The following is a 14,731-nucleotide window of genomic DNA, read 5'->3' as shown; positions in this document are numbered from 1 at the left end:
TCATGACATACTCGGGCCTCGATGGGAACTGTGCATGGAGACTCCAAGTGCAGTTGAAATGGAAGTAAGTACCTACCCAAGGGTGCTCCAGGAGCTGGCAGATGTGCTCACCAAGCCACTCTCTGTTATTTATCAACAGTCCTGGCTAACCAGGGAGGTCCCAGTTGACTGGAGGCCAGCAAATGTGACACCTGTCAACAAGAAGGGGTGGAAGGATGATGCAGGAAACTAAGGTCTGTCAGTCTGACCTGGGTGCCAGGGAAGGGCATGGAGCAGGGCATCCTGAGTGCCATCACACAACACACACAAGACAACCAGGTGATCAGGCCCAATCCCCATGGGTTTATGCAAGGCAGGTCCTGCCTGACTGCTCTGATGTCCTTCTGCAACAAGGTGACCTGCCTAGTGCATGAGGGAAGGGCCATGAACGTTGTCTACCTGGACATTAGTAAAGCCCTTGACATTGTCTCCCACAGCATTCTTCAGAAACTCCTGGCACAGGATCAGTACCCTCTGCACTGCATAAAAAAAATGGTTGATGCCTGGGACCAAAGAATGGTGGTGAATGGAGCTAAATCTGGTGGCACCCATGCACCGGTGGTGTCCCCCAGGGTTAAGTGCTGGGGCTTGTCCTCTTTAGTGTCTCTATCAATGATCTGGATGAGGGGATTGAGTGCACCATCAGTAGGTCTGCAGATGACACCAAGCTGGGTGGCTGTGGTGGTCTCGTCGAGGGTAGGGAAGCTTTACAGTGGGATCTGGACAGGTGAGACCAAAGGGTCAAAGCTCATTGTATGAAGTTCAACAAGGTCAAGGTCCTGCACCTGGGTCATAACAACCTCGTGCTGAGCTACAGACTTGGAGATCTGTGTTTGGAAAGCTGCAACTTGGAGAGGGACCTGGGGGTATTGGTTGGCAGTCAACTGCACATGAGTCAGCAGAGTGCCCAGGTGGCCAAGAAAGCCAAGGGCATCCTGGCTTGTGTTAGAAACAGTGTGGCCAGCAGGGACAGGGAGGTGATCATCTCCCTGTGCTCAGCACTGGTGAGGCCACACCTCCAGTGTTGTGTTCAGTTCTGGGCCCCTCACTACAGGAAGGACATTGAGGTGCTGGAGCATGTCCAGAGAAGGGCAACGAGGCTGGTGAAGGGCCTGGAGCACCTGGGCTGTGAGGAGCATCTGAGGGAGCTGGGGGTGTTCAGTCTGGAGAAGAGGAGGCTGAGGGGAGACCTCATTGCTCTCTACAGCTACCTGAAGGGAGGGGGCAGCCTCTTCTCCTTGGTGACAAGTGACAGGACCAGAGGAATGGTTTCAATCTGCACCAGGGGAGGTTCAGGCTGAATGTTAGGAAATAGTTCTTCACTGAAAGGGTTCTCAAACATTGGAATGGTCAGCCCAGGGCAGTGGTGGAGTCACCATCCCTGGGAGTGCTTAAGCAGCATGTGGACTTGGTGCTTAGGGACATGGTTTAATGGTGGCCTTTCAGTGATGGGTTGAAGGTTGGGCTGGATGATCTTGGAGGTCTCTCCCAACCAGATCTATTCTGTGTGACTCTGTGTGCTGGTAGGGCCAGAGCTAGTGGTGTCAGAGGTGGGTGTGTGATCACATCATCACTCTTGGCACAGGGCCCCTGCTCCATGGAAAGGGAAGTCTTTCCTTAAGCTGAATCCTGACACACAAATTTGGAAAGCCTGCATCAGCAGCACTTTGTGCCTCCTGTCCTCCCTAGGGTCACGGAAAAGAGATGATTCCCTCTCCCTGCTGCGGAGTCCATCACCTCCCCACACTCCTGTGTCCCTTTTAGTGATTCATGTAGGGGAGCTGGATGGTTCCTGCTTGATGAGGATGTGTGGAGGAATGAGGGGCCAGTGTCCACATCTCTGGGTTGCTTTGCCCAGCGGTGGCTGGGGTGATTAGACTGATGGCCTCCTGACGTCAGCTGCGATCCGTTAAAAGGTATTTATCTCGGGCTTGGGCCAAAGCCACGGGAGAGATTAAAAGAGATTGAGGCCAAGATAATCTCCTTGCAGCATCCCACTAAAGTGGCTGCCAAAAGGCACACCACCAAATCTTCCGCCACCCCTGGCCCCTGTGCCCAGTTCTGGTTTCCCCTATGCAGAACCCAGTTTGCTGCCCAGGGAGGGTGTGACTCCAGCCCTGCCGTGTGTTTTTGCTTGGCAGGGCCGCCGTGGGTGGCACCATCCCTCCTCCCGCCCCGTCCCAGGCCACGAGTGGTCCGATGTCCCCGGAAAACAGGAATTCCTGTGGACCTTCCCGAATGGCTGATAATCCCAGCCTGTTCTGGCTAATCTTCACTTTATTAGTTGCTTGCTGATATGGAGGGAGGCAGCCCGACCCGCCTACCAGGGTCTCTTTCCCTCAGGAGCCGCCTGCTACTCTCTCTTTGCAGCCCTCCCCATCCACCTGCTTTGCATTACATCCCAATCCGATTTCCCCAAGTCGCTGGTGTCTGATTTAATTTGCCTGACGCTGCTCCTGGAATCAGCCCTCCCACAACCCCTCCCGTCCACAGCCTTCCAGCTCCCCATGGGGAGATCAGTCCTGGGAGAGGCTGAGGAGCAGAGAGGGAACAAGGGACTTGCTGGGTGGCTGGGCACAACTGACTGGCAACTGCACAGGGACGAGGGGCTCCTGAGCAGCGGGGAGCCACTGGCAGCAGGGGAGGCAGTGCTGTAAGGCTCCCAGCCAGGGGGGACTGCAACCCACCTCACTCTACAGCTCCTGGTAAGGATACTGCCTTGTGATGCCTGAGGTCACCTTGGTGAGTGGAACCTGGGACTCCGAGGTTCTTGGTGCGGTTCTGTGAGGAGGCTTTTTGCAAGGGCTAGGCATCAGAGGGTGTGGGAGGGAAGATCATGGTGGGAAAGGAATTGGGGTTAGGACTGTGATGTCTTTGTAATGCTGAGGGGCTGGGATAGGGTTGCTCCTTCTCCCTTTGGCAGGTAAATCTCAGCGGTTTCCAGGCTGGGACAGGAGGGTGATGCCTCCGTTGAAGAACCAGGCACTCACTACCCATACACAGTCCTGCATTCCTGGTGCTCCCCTGTGCACACCTCTGTGCAGCTGGCTACTTCTCTGGATGGAGAAGAAGCCCTCAGAAAGCAAGGGGCAGAGCAGGGTAATTTTACCCTGGCCTTTGATCTCCAGCACAGGAGAGGGAAGATCATCTCTGTATCCGGCTCTGCAAGGAGCCCAGGGTCACCAGGGCAAGCATGCAAGGCCAGCCAGGGATTACACAGAGACCCGGGGATGCTACCTCCTAATACTCAGTCCCTCCTGCACCTTTCCCTTTTCTATTTACAGCCCTCCCCCAGTATCCCACAGAGGGACCCCCTCCTTGCCCAGTGGGGTTCACCTCCCCTTTCTTTTCACCCATCACTGGTGCACTGAGCCCCAGAAGGGAGTGATGCAAGTGGCTCAGCAGGACATCCCCTGGGGTGCAGGCAGGGCCCCTGCTGCAGCATGGTTCAAGGGATGTAGCCACTGCCCTGAAAAGTCCTGAGGAAAAAGGCAGATGATTCCACACCCCACCTCAGCCTCACAGGAGAGGCATTTGCTCTGCTATGAACAGACACCCAGGGGCTCAGAATGAGTCTGGTTGCCCACAAACAGGAGCACTGCAGCTGGTGCCTCCAGCAGATTTGTCAGAAAAAGCAGGAGGGGAAGGAATGGGCACATTGGAGAGCAAAAAAAAAGAAATATGGTCTCAAAACCCAAGAACTGTGAACTAGATGAACAGAGCCAAGGCAGAGCTCAGAAGAAGGCCAGTGTGAACCAAGCCAAGATTCTGTTTGGTGGTGCCATGCTCCTTAGTGTTGCCTGTAAGAAGCACAACTCTGGACCAGTGCTGGTGCCACGATTCTCTTTGTAGTGCTGGGCTGGCAGTGGGTGCTTTGATTTTTTTTAAGGTACCTCAGGATTTGGTTTCCTCTACTGCCTAGCAGCCACCTGAAAGAGTCCTTCTGGAAAGCACTGAGCATGCACCATTAGGAACCTTTCCCATTAACACCAGGCTGGGCTGCTGCCTGATCCACAAGAAATATGTGTCCCATGGTCTCAGCTGCCTTGGCCAAGCTCCAAACTCCATTCCCCTTTCCTCTGTTCTTCTCCCATTTGGTTCCCTGTTTCCTGTCCTAAATTTGCATGACCATGACTCTTTTGCACACCTACCCTTGGGCCTCCAGGAAGGCAGCTGCCCTCCCCTGGGGATCAGGTAACTCACTGTCCACAGACTGCACTGGGACGCAATGGGAGGAGGTGGCAGGTGAAGCTGGAGCTATTATTATCACTCATCTGTGGATCCTTGTCCTCTGAAGCTGAGAACAATTCCCAGCTTCATTTAGTGTTCCCTCAGAGGGATTTAAAGGTTTGGACAGAGGCCTGAACCTGAGTTGCACCTTCTCTATATTTAGTCCTTTTTATCCGTCCTCTGCCCTTTGATCTCCTTCGAAAGCCCCTCAGCTGCTTGTGCAGCTTCAAAGGGTGGGCACCTGCAAGCTGGCACTCCTGTGCTAGTGCAACAGTGGGGAAAGCAACACCCAGGGAAGGGAAGAGAACAGAAAAAAAGCAGGAGAGATGCAAGGAAAACTGTGGATCTGCTGGCTAATGAGGAGCACATGTGCAGCCATCTTCACCTGGGGCAGAAACTGGAAGGCAGAACAAGGTGCTCGACTCCATGCAGGTCTGGGTGGGCAAAACCAGAAGTCCACAAAGACAGATTAGGGTAGGTGGATGGATGGTGATATCAGATGGCCAAAGGTGTGTGAAATAACAGCCTGGACAGCTTGGGGACCAAGCAGAGAAGATTGGAAGGAGAGAGTCAGAGCAAAGAGGTAGCCCAGCAGGAAAAGGCAATCCAACACTTAGGATGGGTGGAGGGGAGGTAGGAGCAGCTCTAGGGAGAACTGAGAAAGAGTGGTGTAGACTGAAAGAGCAGGGCTGGTTTCTGCAGGGTGGCTGGAATGTCAGGTTTGATACTTGATGTGCTGGTGGGCAACATCCAGAGCCAGACACAGTCTTTGCTGAGGAGTAAATGCCACAAGATCGGAAGGACCTGCAGCCTCCTGCTGGAAGCTGCAAGGCTTTGCCCAGCCTCTTCCTAAGGGAGGAGAAGTGAGAAGTGCATGCAGTGGGCTTTCAGACAAAAGAGCCACAAAGATACTGAGGGGACTGCAGCTTCTCTCTGATGAGGAGAGGCTGGGAGACCTGGAGTTGTTCAGCCTGCAGAAGAGAAGACCAAGAGAGATCTTATCAATACTTACCAATACCTACAGGTTGTTGTCAAGAGGATGGGGCCAGGCTCTTTTCAGTGGTGCCCAATGATAGGACAAGGGGCAATGGGCATGAACTGGAACACAGGAGGTTTCACTTGAACATAAGGAAAAACTTCTCCATTTTGAAGGTGCCACAGCCCTGGCCTAGGCTGCCCAGAGAGGTCATGGAATCTCCTACTCTGGAGACTTTCAAAACCCACCTGGATATGCTCCTGTGCTGCCTGATCTGGGTGAACTTGCTTCAGCAGGAGGGTTGGACTGGATGATCTCTGGGTCCAATTCCTGCCATTCTGTGATTTTGTTTCATGGCCAACATCATTCAACCAAGCTGCAGCTCTGCATCCTTACTGGGAGGAGCCCCCTCCCCAATGTTCCATCAAACTGGGAGAAGAGAAAAGCAGTAGGAAGGGCCCAGCTCAGGTGATAGCCTATCCCCATCCTTGGTGTAGCTGAAGCTGGCAGCCCCAGGCTGCTGCTGTGGCAGGTGCCTTCAGGCTCTGACAGTGCTGCCCCCAGCTCCTCTCCTGCTCTCTCCCTGGGTGCTGGAGCCAGCAGACCAGGTCAGCAGCCATGTCTGGTGTGTGGGCAGAGAGAGGAAGAGGCAAGCAGGGCTGTGGTTCTGTTCATCTTTGCAGGTAGCAACTGCAAATCTCTCCCTGCAAAGTACAGCCCGAAATAGCCTCCCTCTGGGATAAGCTTGTGCCTCCCAGGAGCTACAAGAAAATTCTGTCTCCCTGTCTTTGCTACACTGAAACCTGTGCTGCAGGAGTCATTAACCAAGCAGAACCTCACTCTGCCTGGAGGACCAAAGGAAAGCCAAGGAGACATTCAGGGCAAGGGGTTCTGGAGGGAAATCCAAAGAGCTCCAGGAAGCAGCAAGCAAAAGGACTTGGAAGCTATGTCTTGCCCACAGCAAGAGAGCAGCCTAGCATGGAAAAAAACAAAGCCCTGTTGGCTGGAAGAGACAAGGCCTGCAGTCAACAGGCCAGAGGGAGATGGAGGTGATGTGACCCACAAGGACTAGCAGAAATTCTGCAGGTGCTACTGGAGCATTTGTGGGACTTGGGGCAAAGCACTGCTTCTGATAATGAACAGCTGGAGCACATCTGGACACTCACCTACCCGGAAGAAAGACTGAAACAACTGAAGGCCAGATTTGTCCACAAGAGTCCACAGTTCTAGAACCACTGGTGAAGTCTGCAGTGCAGGTAACAAGAAAGAGAACAAGCCAGAGATGCTGTGTGGTCACATGTACCTGGACTGCCTCGCTGCTCTCACTGCAAAAGCATCTCATCTAAAAGCTGGGCATAACTGACAAGGGCTTGGAGACCAGCAACAGAGTTCATGGGATGTGACTCTTGACACAGGAGGAATCACAGAATGGTGGGGAGTGGAAGGGACCTCTGAAGATTATCTAGTCCAACCTCCTTGCTAGAGCAGGATCACCAAGTGTGCTCTACAGGATGACTGCTCCACTCTGGTGAGACCTCACTGGCAGTGCTGTGTCCAGCTCTGGAACCCTCAGCACAGGAAGGAGATGGATCTGATGGAGTAGGTGCAGAGGAGAGCTACCAAGATGATCAAGGAGCTGGAGCACCTCTGCTATGAGGACAAGCTGAGGGAGCTGGGGTTGTTCAACCTGGAGAAGTGAAGGCTCCAGGCAGACCTAATTGCAGCCTTCCAGTACCTGAAGGGCTACAAGAAGGCTGCAGAGGGACTGTTTGCAAAGGCCTGCAGGGATAGGACAAGGGGCAATGGTTTGAAATGAGAGGAGAGCAGATTTAGACTGGATGTTAGGAACAAGTTGTCCACCATGAGGGTACTGGAACACTGCAACAGGTTGCCCAGGGAGATGGTTGAGGCCCCATCCCTGGAGATATTCAAGGTGAGGCTGGACAAGGCTCTGAGCAAGGTGATCTAGTGGGGGATGTCCCTGCTGACTGCAGGGTATTGGACTGGATGACCTTTGGAGGTCTTTTCCAACCCAAACCATTGTGTGATTCTGTGACAAAGTGTTCCCTTCAGTCTTCAGAAGAGATGGATGAAAATGAACATGACTAAGCTGCACAGCTCATCACTGTGACATACTGAAGATGCCAAACCTTGACATGGGCACAAAAAATGGGTGGGCAGATGCACAGAAGAAAAGTCCATCAAGAACTTGCATGCTGCCTCTATGGACATCAAGGGAAAGTTGGGAAAGTAGGAGAAATACTTTTATCTGCTTATGGTATTCTGAGATCCTTTCCTAGGCATCCACCTTTTCATTTTTTGGGAAAGGAAACTTGAAGGGAACCCTGAGAGTGCACCTCAACAGCCCCCAGATTTCTTTGTGATCAAAGAGCTGGTGGGCATTACCTGGTGATGCTGTGCCTAAAACAATCAGGAAATACCCACTGGGCTTCCCCCATCAAGCTTCATCCTCCTAGAGCTGAGTTGCACAGCTTGGTCATGGACAGTGACCAGCTGATGAAAAGGATCCAGGACTTGGTAGGGCTTGAAAAGGAGAGGTTAAAAATAGAGGCGAGAGGACAAATTTGGGCAAGAAATGGTTGCTAAGCCTTTAAGAGGAGTGCCTGCCTGTGCATAACTGAGCAGTCCTATCAGTGCCCTTTCTACCTCACACCTCTCTCCTTGCATTTGTCTCCCCAGAATCAAGGCTGCCTCAGGTGGAGAAGCCACCCCTAGGTCACAAAGATGGGGGAAATGGAACAGATGAAGCAGGAGGCCGAGCAGCTGAAGAAGCAGATTGCGGTAATGCTGGCGATGGTCATGACACTGCTGAGAGAGCCTCTGACCCCTGCCTCCCACTTCTCCTGTCACAACCTGGTTGTGGAGCTTTCTCCTCCTATATCCTCTGAGCCCTCTGCAGTCCTGCACAGCTAATGGAGCTCTTCAGAGCATGGTGGGGGGAAAAGGGGAAGGGAAAGAGAACACCATGAGAAGTAGTCACTGGCATTGTTTCTGTGGGGGGCCAAAGATCGTAGTGTGTCCCTAGAACCTCTTCTACCTGGGAGGCAGCTAGTGTTCTGACAGGCAGGAGGATCCATGGAAAGTGGGTAGCATAGGGAACTGGATGCTGAACAGCTTTTGTCTCACCCTCCTGACGTTTGACTGGCTCTGAGGTGCCCCAGTCACAGCCCAGGATCCCACTGTGGTGGCCACAATCCAACCACAGCACAGCCATAATTCCTCCTGGCTATGCTCTTGAGTTTCTCTTGCCATTGCTTGCATCACATAGCTTTGTTCTGTCTCGTTTGCTCCTCTCTTCCCCAGGATGCCCGGAAAGCCTGTGCAGACACAACGCTTGCTCAGGTAAGGGACAGGGCTGACTGGGCAGGGGAGTGTATGGGGAATCAGCCAGCAGCACTCCAAAGGGGACTCTCTCCAGTTGGGAAGTAGTCAGGAGGCAGTAAAGCTCCTACCAGCTCAAGATTAATTCCTTCTCTCCCCTCATCCTTTCCTCAGATTGTGTCTGGAGTGGAGGTTGTTGGCCGCATCCAGATGCGGACCCGAAGGACCCTGCGTGGGCATCTGGCCAAGATCTATGCCATGCACTGGTCCACAGACTCCAAGTGAGAAATGCTGCTGACCTGCTGGGGGCAGGGCAGCACACGGGTGTGGAGGGCAAGAGGTTCTCCTGGAAAGAGAGCTCTTAACGTGATCTTCTTCCTCTCCCACAGACTTCTGGTGAGTGCCTCACAAGATGGGAAGCTGATTGTGTGGGACACGTACACAACCAACAAGGTAGGAGTCCCCCAGCTCTGGCACGCTGGGGGCTCAGCGTGAGTCCCCTCACCCTGCTGCCTCTGCAGTCTCAACATCGGTTCTTGTCCTGCCAGGTTCATGCCATCCCTTTGCGTTCTTCCTGGGTCATGACCTGTGCCTATGCCCCCTCAGGCAATTTTGTGGCCTGTGGGGGCCTCGACAACATGTGCTCCATCTACAACCTCAAGACTCGTGAAGGCAACGTCAAAGTGAGCAGGGAGCTCTCAGCCCATACAGGTGTGTGTGATGCCTACCTGCAGCCTGGGTGCCCCCTGCTTCCAAACCCCACTCTCCCAGCCCTGATTTGTTGCTCATATTTGCTTGTCCCTGCCTCCAAGGTTACCTGTCCTGCTGCCGATTCCTTGATGACAACAACATTGTGACTAGCTCTGGAGACACCACATGGTGAGTTACCTTTTGCATCCTGAGGGCATCCACTAAAGACAAATTGCTCCTGCATGGGGAGGCCATGCAGAGCACCTTAGGAAGCCAGAGCTCCCTTGGAGGAACAGGTGTTCTTTTCCCAGCTGAAGTCAGGTCAAGATGCGAGTCTCTTGGTGAAGCTGTAGGAGCTATGCTGTCTGCTCTCACAATGTCATTTATCCCAGGACAGAAAACATCATAACTGCACGTGGGGCCCACAGAGATGCTCCACTTCTCAAGTCTTGCCCACTGCAAGAGACACCTGCAAAGCCAGTGCCTGGATCCTTGGTCCCCAGCTCTCAAGTCTCACCGTGCTAGGACTTTGAGCACTGCTGAGCCTTTATTCATCCTCACCCCATCCCAATACCTCCTTTGGAAAAACCTCCTGTGTGAGGACAAGACAGGATGCTTAATTTGATTGGACTGAATGACCTCTAGCATCTTTTCCAACCAAAACTCATCCTATGATTCCCATCAGGTTGATTTGCCTGGCTGTAATTTGGGGTCCCAGTGAACATGGGCTGTGCATCCCACCAGTGTGTGGACACAGCAGTGTGGGTCCCTGTTACCTCATAGAATCATGGAATGGTTTGGAAGAGACCTCCAAAGGTCATCTAGTCCAACTCGCTGCAGTCAGCAAGGACATCCTCCACTAGATCAGCTTGCTCAGAGCCTTGTCCAGCCTCTCCTTGAATATCTCCAGGGATGGGGCCACAACCATAGTCTGGGCAACCTGTTGCAGTGTTCCAGCACCCTCATGGTAAAGAACTTGTTCCTAACATCCAATCTTAATCTGCTTTTCTCTCATTTCAAACCATTTCCCCTTGTCCTGTCACTGCAGGCCTTTGCACATAATCCCTTTGCAGCCTTCTTGTAGCCCCCCTTCAGCTACTGCAAGGTGTCCCTGCAGCCTTCTCCAGGCTAAACAACCCCAGCTCCCTCAGTCTGTCCTCATAGCAGAGGTGCTCCAGCCCTCTGATCATCTTGGTGGTCCTCCTCTAGACCTACTCCATCAGGTCCATGTCCTTCCTGTGCTGGGGGTACCAGAGCTGTACACAGCACTGCAGGTGAGGTCTCCCCAGAGCAGAGGCAGAATCACCTCTCTCCATCTCTGGCCACACTGCTTTTAATGCTGCCCAGACTGCCATTGGCCTTCTGGGCTGCAAGTGCTCATGTCCAGCTTCTCATGCAGCAGCACCCCTAAGTCCTTTTCTGTAGGGCTGTTCTCAATCTCATCATCCCCCAGCCTGGACTGATCCCCAGGGTTGCCTTCTGTCAGTATTCCCTTCAGCTGTTGCAGTGATGAGAACAAGGTCCAACCTCACTCCCTCCCAGTCTTAGCTTTCCTCTGCTTTGGCAAAGGTATGAGCAGCACAGCTGTCAAGAGAGATCCTGTTGTGTGCAGCTGATTCTAGGGGTACCTTCCACCCATTTCCTCATGCTGTAGCCAGGTCCATGGCTTCCTTCCTACGCGTTGTGAGTGGGGCAGCCTCAGTGCTGTAGGTCTGTTCTGCTTGGCTTGGCTCTGAGAAGTCCTCTCCCCTCCCACAGTGCGCTCTGGGACATTGAGACGGGGCAACAGAAGACTGTGTTCATAGGTCACACTGGAGACTGTATGAGCTTGGCTGTCTCCCCAGACTTCAAACTCTTCATCTCTGGGGCTTGTGATGCTACTGCCAAACTGTGGGACGTGCGGGAGGGCTCCTGCCGCCAGACCTTCTCAGGGCACGAGTCCGACATCAACGCCATCTGCGTACGTATGCTCCAGGGGCAGAGGGGGGGAAGGACTAGCTCTGAAACAGGGGCCTGGGACAAGATTGAAAAAAGCTGTCGCAGTCATGTGGGGAATGAGAGTTTCAGGAGACCATGGCCCCATGATCCAGCCTGAAGCAGGGAGGGCCTGAGTTCACTGAAGTTCACAGACGGCTCTTTCCTGACACTGGGGCACCAAAGCATCTAGGTCTAACTCCAAACACTGCTTGAACTCAGCACTCTGGTCTCTGGAGCTCATCAGCCTAATGCAGATGTTGGTTCAGCTCTGCCCACAGCAGCTTTTGGGAACCATGGGTCAGTCATGTTCTGGGAGCCTTGGCACAAGATGAGGTAGGAATACTTAACTCAACTGAGGGTCTCAGCTCCAGAGAGCAGAGATGGGAGCTTGGGATCACAGGGAGATCTTATGAAAGGAAATCTTCACAGAAGACAGCACAGACGTTCAGGGGCAACTATTCCCCTCAGAGTCACGGGGGCAAAACAGAGTCCTAGAGATGGCAGGTCAAGAAACACATCAGTGTAATTCCAAGTAGCTACCCAAATGTGTGCCAGCTTCCTGCAGTATCTGCTGCTTGAACCCCCCTCCACTGGCTTCAACTAGTACAGCTATTCTCACCTGTCCCATAGCTGCTCTACCAATCATGATATTTTGCCACACACAGGAGCTCTTTTTAGCACCTCAGAGCAAGGACACAGCAAAGTCTGGGTGTGAGAGTCAGACAAAGGCTCTTGTGGCTCTGAATCACGCCAGACCCCCTCTGAGGGATAATGGATGGACACTTGTCAACCCCTAAACTCACAGCACTGGGATGTCTTGCAATAGCCCAGTCATTGCTTTCTTGAGGTGGAAGGGGTTTCCTAGGTCTCAGAAGAAGCACCAGTTGTCCCCTTCAGCAGACTCCACTTTCACAACCCAGTGTCGTGTCCCACTGGCTTGTCACACCTCTGCGGTTTCCTGGCGCTTAGCAGGGAGGTAAAGGAGTTGAGGCAACCTGCAAAGCACAGGCTGCTCACAGTCTGGTGTGTGCCCTCCCCAGTTCTTCCCCAACGGTGAGGCCATCTGCACGGGTTCGGACGATGCCACCTGCCGCCTGTTTGACCTGCGGGCGGACCAGGAGCTCCTTGTGTACTCCCACGAGAGCATCATCTGTGGGATCACCTCCGTCGCCTTCTCCCGCAGCGGCCGCCTCCTGCTCGCTGGCTACGACGACTTCAACTGCAACATCTGGGACTCTCTGAAAGCAGAGCGTGTGGGTGAGTGGCTCCTGGACATCTCTGTCGTTCCCTACAAGGTCTTCTGTCCCTTACCAAGGCAAGGAAAAGCCTTTTCTTTCTGCTAAAAGGGACACGTCCTGTGCTGACTGAAACCCAGTGGAACTTCCTTGCACATAAGCAGCACACTACAGCCAGTACAACTCTTTGGTGCAGAGCTAGTGTTGGTAATGTAAGGAAGTCAGGACAGTTTCAAGGAGGGAAAGAACATTCAGGTTCCTGTTAGCTACAACTCTTTGTAAGCACCAGCAGTATTTCCTACTTTATCCAAGCCTTTGCTGATTGCCAGCTCCAGCTACTCACCATGCCACCTTGTTGGCCAGACAGCAACCTGAGCATGGACCTGGGCTTCCATCCAACATCTTTGGATACTCTGTGATTCTGCTTACACACAGAATGCACCCAAGTGCCATTTTTCTTCCAGATGCAGCCCCTGGCTTCCAAAAGTGTGTAGTGCAGCCCTCCAGCAGCATTGCTCTTCCTCAGCCTTGTCAGTGACACCATCCTTTCTTAGTCCTACCATTGCTCCCCTGTTGAAGCAATTGCACAGAGATTCAGCTAGACAGACCTTCCCAAGAATGTTCTTTGGCTTGTCCATGGGTAGTGGCTGTATGTGCCATGCATAAATGCTCTTGTTCTTACTAGCCACAGACTGACTGCCATGTTGTGCAGGAGCAGACAGCACACAGGGGTGCAGGCACACAGCCTACAATCCATGTCCTCAGTGTGCTCTACACCTTTCTCTCTCCCAGGCCCTGGTTCTTTTCCTGACCTCTCTTTCCACCCTCATAGGAATCCTTTCTGGCCATGACAACAGAGTGAGCTGCCTGGGAGTGACAGCAGATGGTATGGCTGTTGCCACTGGCTCCTGGGACAGCTTCCTCAAGATCTGGAATTGAGGACAGCAGCGGAGAGGGGAAGCACAGCAGGAGCACAGCCTGAGTCCATGCGAGCAGCATCGCCAGCTGAGCACAAACGAAATGCCCACCCACCACTCCCACTTGTCTCTAGACACTTGTAGGGGTCTCCCAGAGTGAAAAGGATAGGTTGGGGATGGGGAGCAGGGGGAACAGGAGCTGAGGAGCGGGAGCACACACACTGGCCCTTCTCTCCACCTCTAAACAGGCCCAGGAGTTTCCAGCCTCATGCAGGCTCAAAGACCTGCATGATAAGGTTCACTGTCTCAGGACTTTACAGTACATTTCAGACACCCTGCATCTTCCTTCAAACACCTTTACCCACGTTGAAATCTGTCCCTCCATGGACCTCTCATCCAACAAGTCTGTCCCTGATTTAACTCTACCTAGCTTCTCTGGAAGGCTGTCCTCCATCCCTCCAGACAGCCCCAGAGATGTGCTGGATTTGAGATACCGATCATACAACCTTGACCCAAAACACTGGGCTCATTTTCCGCTGGGGAAGACTTAGTTCCAGTCTGACTATGCATAGATGGGGGAAAGGAAACCCTCAGACCTGCAAGAGTACCAGGGAATGTTATATTGATTCTTATTTATTGTATGCTTCTTGCTGTTCCTTCTCTTTTTGCCTCACTCCTGCATTGTGTGGTGGCCCTGTCTACCCAATAGTCAACAACCCCTGTTTTCAAGTCTGTTCTAGATCTTCATAGCTCTGACAAATAAAGCAAGCTCACATAAGCACTGCAGGCTGTCTTCTTTCTAGCATTGCAATGAGCAACTGCAAATATGACTCTCCTCTGAACACTGCCTGCTGACCCCATCCAGAGAACATCTCATCCACTGGCCTTGCTCTGCCTCAGTCTCCAGGGGTGAGTGTTCCTCATCTCTGGGTTAGCTGGGAAGAAGCTGTAAGTCCTGAGGCTTGCTACCCTGCAGCTGAAAACCCATCCTTGCAAAGCTGATACTTAAGCTTAATTACATCACACTCAGCCCCTGTTACACTTGGTGGCTTTCTGAGGTCCTGGGGAAAAGTTGAAGGTCAGCAAGGTATAGAGACTTAAGAGGTGGTCAAGCTGCTAATGTACAATCCTATCTCATCCTATTTGGTATTTACCCTCAATGGCAGACCCTTGCAGTAGGCTACAATCCTGTGTGTAGTTTAAGACCACTGTAGGTACACCAGAAGTAACACAAGATGCACCAGCCTCCTGCAGAGCTGCAGCTTCCCAGCCCACTCTGTAGTACATGGGCCCAAGGTCAGACCCTTCCCAGCCCAGCCACAACA

At 52.8% G+C, this 14,731-nt stretch overlaps 1 protein-coding gene across 1 annotated transcript; it reads left to right on the top strand.

The window, feature by feature from the left end:
• Positions 1 to 7,990: 7,990 nt before the first annotated feature.
• GNB3 (G protein subunit beta 3) lies at positions 7,991 to 13,428 on the top strand. Its single transcript, XM_054386485.1, has 9 exons — positions 7,991 to 8,047; positions 8,570 to 8,608; positions 8,762 to 8,868; positions 8,977 to 9,040; positions 9,136 to 9,298; positions 9,400 to 9,466; positions 11,036 to 11,237; positions 12,295 to 12,511; positions 13,322 to 13,428. Exons 1-9 carry the CDS (start codon positions 7,991 to 7,993, stop codon positions 13,426 to 13,428), a joined length of 1,023 nt encoding a protein of 340 aa, XP_054242460.1.
• The last annotated feature ends 1,303 nt before the right edge of the window (positions 13,429 to 14,731 follow it).

The sequence above is a fragment of the Indicator indicator genome, chromosome 14 (assembly GCF_027791375.1).
Source record: "Indicator indicator isolate 239-I01 chromosome 14, UM_Iind_1.1, whole genome shotgun sequence".
NCBI lineage: Eukaryota > Metazoa > Chordata > Aves > Piciformes > Indicatoridae > Indicator > Indicator indicator.
This window is presented reverse-complemented; position numbering and strand designations above follow the sequence as displayed.